Here is a 6,323-nt window from a genome sequence, read left to right on the forward strand (position 1 = left end):
TAATTAAATAACACTAATGCATATAAATCAATAATTGAACATGAACTACTAAACATGAATAAAATAACATTAATTACTTTTGATGTGATTTAAGGCCCTATTAACACAAATATTATTTAAAATATCGCTAAAATACAATCAGGCAGTTAAAGAAATGAAATCGACAGTATAGGTTTCATTAATTCGTAGCCAATTAATATTAATGTTATTTTAGATAGTAATTAAACAACTCAAATACAGGGTGTTATGGATAAGAGTACCGAAACTTTCTATATGCATTCTATTCTGTTGCATTTTGGTGTTTAAGAAAGTGTTTAGTATCTAAACACCTTTTTTTCTGTGTAAAAAGTTACTAATTTTTCCAAGCACGTTTCCATCCACGCGTTTTGCCGTATACTTAAATTCACTATGAGGTAAAATAACCGATTTTCAATTTTCCAGATAAGCCGATTAACGTTTATGTTAGTTTGATCATTAGCGATCTCTACGATATAAGCGAAGAGAAAATGGTGAGAAAAAACGCTTTACACTATGACTAGATTTATTCGAGTTTTATATTGTAGGCCAAAACGCGTGCAGAAATGTTTTCACACAGGCACTTAGGTTACCATAGTAAAGTCAACCACTAGGGTTTTGGCCTACTTAGGGGGATATAACTAAATCTAGATTCTAAAAATGTCAGGTAGCCTTAATCTATAAAATATTTTGAAAAATGTTGGAAAATATTGAAGGAGTTCGCGGTCCAGTTGTATTTCATCGAATTTTGGAAAGATCCAACCCTTAACATGGAGAAAGTGAGCCTGAAGATCCCGGAACGAATTCCACTACGGATCAGCGAGTGTATCTGGACCCCGGATACGGTTTTCGTCAATAGCAAAGACGCCAAACTATACGACGCGACATTCCCAAATATTAACTTCAAAATCATGCCGAAGGGTTACGTTTACCGCTTAACTAGGTAAAATTGGGAAACAACTACGATAAATCCGATTTTGAAGCAACGTTTCGAAACGCAGGTATCGTTTGCTACTAAGCTGCCATATGGACTTCAAGTTTTATCCGATGGATACCCAACTATGCTACATCGCTATTACATTTCGTAGGTACATTAATTGACCTTCAAATCCTTCGCGAGTAATAGGTTTCATAGTCAAATTTTATTTTCCGCAAGTGTCCACAATGTTAACCGACGCGACGCTCAGTTGGACGGGAGACGAGGAGGCTCCAGCCATGCTGGCCAGAATTCCCGGAATCAGTATTTTCGACAACGTCAAACCGTTGCAATTTTACATGAACGAGCCGTATTCCGCAAAATACAACCTCACTGCTCTCACGGGTACATGGTCGTACCATTAGCACCTTCAAGATATAATTTTCACCACTTCTCTATTGATTGTATAGGTAGCACTAACGTACTGTTGTGCTACATTCCGTTGCACCGCCACCTGACGGCCAGTCTCGTCAACACGTACATTCCCAGTTTGCTAGTGGTCTGCCTATCTTGGGTCTCATTTTGGTTAGAAGCCAATGCCATCCCCGGGCGGGTGACCTTGGGAGTGACGGCCCTTTTGACCTTGGCGACGGAAATAGTGCACGCTAGAAGCGCCATCCCGTCCGTGGACTACATGACCGCCATGGACATTTGGCTCTTCGGATGCTTAGTGATGGTATTCCTATCTTTAGTCGAGTTCACGATGGCGCAATCGTACGCCAGGAAATCCAAATCGAAAGTAAATCATTTCAGCTCCGGACCGACGTTACGACCATTCTAAAAGATTACAAACGCTATCTCTGTAACTTTATTTGCAGGTGTCATTGGAAAAAAATCAAGCTTCGGCTTGGTCAGCCACGCGCTCGAGCGAGCCGAAACCGGCTCCTTCTTCCGCCGCGGAGCGATTAAGCGGCAACCCCGGTTCGGCAACGGCGAACGTCAACGGCCTATTCAATACCAAATGGGTCCGATTGTTTCAAGTTTTTCAACAGGCGGAAAACAAAAGGGAAACTCTGGTGGCGGCAATGAGCAATCGAGACAACGCGCTGGATCGCGTGTCCCGCTACCTTTTTCCCAGCGTCATGGCTCTCTTCACAACCACCTACTGCGCCTATTTTTCGAGCAGGGAGTCCACCAAGAGCGCCGAGAAATTCTTCTACCTTAAAGGAATCAAAAGCTAATCGGTTTCTATCGTAGGCCATCTCAATATAGTTCGAGCGATTTAAATATAACGTTACTCGAACTTTCGTTACACCTCCCTAAAAGTTTAGTTACGCGACAACTTTTCGAATCGATACCTTCAAAGTCCATTAGTCATTTGCCGCTCACGACAGGGTACGACAAAAGGAAATGTTTTTGAGCGTAATTAAACCCCCAAATAGGAGTTATGATAATACACGCGTTTTGGAGACAATAAAGTTACAAAAATGCCCCCTGTAACTACCATGTTCTCTTAAAATAAATACTTCTTCGATAGAGTCAATGATTAATATGGGTTGTAAGCGTAGTAGAAGAATAACGGAGCTTAAAACGGTGATTTGGCTGCTCGGCGTTTGGCTGGTAAATTCGAGGTAAGTACGTTGCGCTCTAGTTATAAAGTCAATTAATTTAATTAACGTGTTTATATAAAATAAAAACACTTCTCTGGAAGATTGAAGTTGCACGAAAAATAAACGAATATCTATTAGGTGTTCTCGTATCAGAGACTTCACAAGAAAATGCTTTCTAGTGAAAAACGCGATTTAACAAGGTAAGCCCGTTAAAAACCACTTCGGGGAAAAAAACGATTTATGAAGGAGTCCTCTGTAAAAGCATTACAATGTTTTCTTGAAATAAATAACGGGCAATAAGCGTACGTGGTACGGAATAACTTTGCTCAAAACAGTAATTTTACTCCTGCGTGTTTGGCTGGTAGATTCAAGGTAAGTACGTTTCGTTATAAAGTCAATTCTCAATTAAAGAACAAGAAATTACGAATAGATCCGATGAAAATAGAAAGACGGTTACCCCTTCCACATAAGCAAATGATTCTCAAATCCAATTTCCCGAGAGGGAGAATGTTCCAAAGAAAAATAATTTTGGGATTCAATATTATTTGTATATCTAATGTCCGCAGGGGAGAAACTCACATTGACTGGAGTCTCTACAAACCGCAAGCATGCCTAAACGACGACAACTACACTTACTTCAACAGTAAGCGCGCCTAATGGAATCGCAAACGAGAATCTTGATAATTGATTCTTTTAGGAGATCCGATCGAGGTGTACGTGGGTTTAGTGGTCAGGGAAATCTACGATATCAGAGAGGACAAAATGGAGTACGGAATGCAAATCTACTTTCTCGAATTTTGGACCGACCCCGGTTTGAAGTTCGATCGGATGAACCTCTCCAAGGCCCATCGTTTACCACCCCACGTCATCAAATGCATCTGGATGCCGGATAGCGTTTTCTTCAATAGCAAAGAGGCCATCCTTTACGACATCAGTTCCGTCAACAGGGATTTTAAAGTATTTCCGGGAGGACTACTATATCGCCTCAGCCGGTATTGGTCTTACGCGCGATTTAAGCTCCCAAAAGTCTCACGGATATTGTTTATGCCATGACAGATATCGTGTAACTCTAAGCTGCCAAATGGATTTCCGAAAATATCCTTTGGACACGCAAACCTGCGATATCTTGATGGGATTCAGTGAGTTGGAAACTCGCGAAAAGTAAATGACCGAGATATAATGGGCGAGAATTTAACCCGCAGTGTCATCGAAATCGACCGAAGCCCTGATGAAATGGCTGGGAGACGACGGCACTCCGAAGGCCTTGACTAGACTTCCAGCAGTCACGTTCGTAGGCGAAGTCCGCCCTTTACAGTTCGCTCTGTGTTTTCCTCCCAAAATGGAGAGTTTTAACGTCTCGCTCCTAACTGGTACCCTGTTAGAGTGAATTAACTATTCATTAACGACTTTATAACGATACTTCTCATATAGGTAAAGCGTCACTTCTCAGATGTTCTTTTCAATTTCAACGTAATATAGCGGCGCTATTCATCAACACATACATTCCCAGCTTCTTAGTTGTCTGCCTGTCCTTCGTTTCCTTTTGGTTGGACGTGACGGCCATTCCCGGAAGGGTCACTTTAGGCGTGACCGCTCTCTTGACCTTGGCGACGCAGATCGCCCACGCTCGGAGTGGTTTACCAGCCGTTAATTACATGACAGCTATGGATGTTTGGTTATTCGGATGTCTGCTGATGGTGTTCTGTTCGCTATTGGAATTTACATTGGCTCAATCCATTAGTAGAAGACGGTCCCGGGTAAGATAAACCTGGCGTTTCTATCCAAGTAGCGACAATCGTAACGGGTTTTCTTTACGCAGGTTCACGTAAAACCAAAACCGCAAAGCCCTCCACTCGGAGGCGGGAAAAGATTAGCGTTGTTCGCCGCGATGGACAAAATTAACGATCAAAACGAACCCGTTCCGAGTGTGAAGTTAAAGGAAGCTAGCGCGACCTCGCTGGATAATAATTTGGACCGGACATCGCGAATCTTATTTCCGGCGGTTGCGATTTGTTTTTCAGTCGTGTATACGCTGTACTACGGTTTCCATCAAAGCGAACTTATAAGCTACGAATACGCGCACAAGAAATTTCCTTTTAAATGACTTTTAATTGTTCACCAGAATAGCTGAAAAAGCAAATTGTTTTCCCCTCCGACGAACTTGTTTTACTGTTGGGTTCGACGTCACAAAAACGTCATAGAAACGAGTTATGCGTTTGTTTTCGAATTTGGCGTCTGCTTCAGGTATACTGGGTGATAGTGAAACAGCAGCGGCCTTTGAGAAAAAACAATTTTGGTCCTATTTAGTATTTTAGTATTTATTTTATATGATGGCAAAGTGTTGGGTGGGTTATGGACTCCATAAATAAAAATATTCCTAGGTATGTTTTATTATATTTTATATTTTTTTGTGGTGTAGTTTTAAGGTTTTCTTTACGTAGGACAAGGCCTATCGGAAATAATGGCACTATCAAAAGTTTACATATGGTACATACCTTTAGATATACAAAAAAGCAATTTATCTTATCTTGAAACGTACATACCTTTAGATATACAAAAAAGCAATTTATCTTATCTTGAAACTTTCAAAATAAGTTTCATATGTTTAACTAATAATTTTCTAGTTTATTAAATAACAATTTAACCTAAAAAGACGGTGAAACGGTCTAAGTAAAAAAACATAAACTTTAGCAGGTGACACTTTAGACGAAACCGGAAAAAAAACGGCTATTACGGCCAACTAAAAAATGCCTCGGTTGCAGGGGCGTAGGAACCAGGGGGGGGGGGGGGTTGCAAGGGGGGCAATGACCCTCCCTAGAATTTTGCAGGGAGGGGCAACTAATGTTATTGCCCCCTCCAACTTTTTGGTCAGTAGAAATCTTCACAAGTCTCAAATTGTCATTTTAAAAGCATATACAGTTTATAGAACCTCAACTGTGTTTAAATTTCAGTCTTTTCCCGCCAATTCACATAGTAGTAAAAGGTACACATGCATTCGGATAAGCTACACTCGATTAAAAATTCAAAACCATTCTCCAGATCCCTTTTGGTTTCCCTTTGCCCCCTCCAACTTCTAGAACGTTCCTACGCCCCTGCTCGGTTGGCAATACTCCCAACAATAAAAAGGGAAGCGACGGAATTACGAAAACACCTATTGTTCCGGGAATCCCAATTTTCAAGTCAATTTAATTGTATCGGCTTAAAGAAGAAATGTAATGGTACTTAATTAGATAAACTGCACCCTACAACGGCTAGCGGAATGAAGATATTACCATAAGTAATAATGATTCAAAGAAATTTACCGATTTCAGATTTTAATTAAGCTCCCACAAAATATAGTGGATCAATTTGAATCTCAAAATAAAAGTTGGGCGGTTAAAAGGAAAGGTTACGAAAGACCCCACAATTTTATGAGTATACCTCCGCAACAAAACACAAAGCACCACCGAAAATGGCGAAACACATAGGATGGAGGAAGTTACATTCCCTTTAATATTTGTTTAGTGTCATATTAAAGGGCAACGCAAGCTCTGTGGCAAAAAAAGCACCATGCTTTTTAACCCCCTACACCCCCACTCGGTACTGGCGAGACCACGCAGAGTTTACCGTAAATTTCACACTTGGCATACATAGTCACACAAATGCCAGCTCACTTGCGTTGCCCTTTAACATCTCTAGCAACTGGTTGAAAGTTATAATAAAAAGACTGCTACTTCATGGATTTATAATTGTTTATTTTGATTAAAATGTTGGGAGCTTTCGGACCGTAGTCCTTCGTCAGC

At 40.8% G+C, this 6,323-nt stretch overlaps 1 protein-coding gene across 1 annotated transcript; it reads left to right on the top strand.

Moving 5' to 3' along the window:
* Positions 1-3,423: 3,423 nt before the first annotated feature.
* On the top strand, positions 3,424-4,645 carry LOC149933013 (glycine receptor subunit alpha-2-like). Its single transcript, XM_090157222.1, has 5 exons — positions 3,424-3,533; positions 3,598-3,680; positions 3,744-3,911; positions 3,973-4,298; positions 4,361-4,645. Exons 1-5 carry the CDS (start codon positions 3,424-3,426, stop codon positions 4,643-4,645), a joined length of 972 nt encoding a protein of 323 aa, XP_090013348.1.
* Positions 4,646-6,323: the final 1,678 nt, after the last annotated feature.

Source organism: Leiobunum rupestre, chromosome 8, assembly GCF_980474605.1.
Source record: "Leiobunum rupestre chromosome 8, qqLeiRupe1.1.hap1, whole genome shotgun sequence".
NCBI lineage: Eukaryota > Metazoa > Arthropoda > Arachnida > Opiliones > Sclerosomatidae > Leiobunum > Leiobunum rupestre.

Bases quoted from the DNA above. Each gene is read 5' to 3' on its own strand.
- LOC149933013 (XM_090157222.1), top strand. From the start codon at position 3,424: ATGCCGGATAGCGTTTTCTTCAATAGCAAAGAGGCCATCCTTTACGAC. The intron at 3,534-3,597 runs GTATTGGTCTTA...ATGCCATGACAG, and splicing joins CTACTATATCGCCTCAGCCG to ATATCGTGTAACTCTAAGCT. The intron at 3,912-3,972 runs GTACCCTGTTAG...CTTCTCATATAG, and splicing joins TAACGTCTCGCTCCTAACTG to GTAAAGCGTCACTTCTCAGA.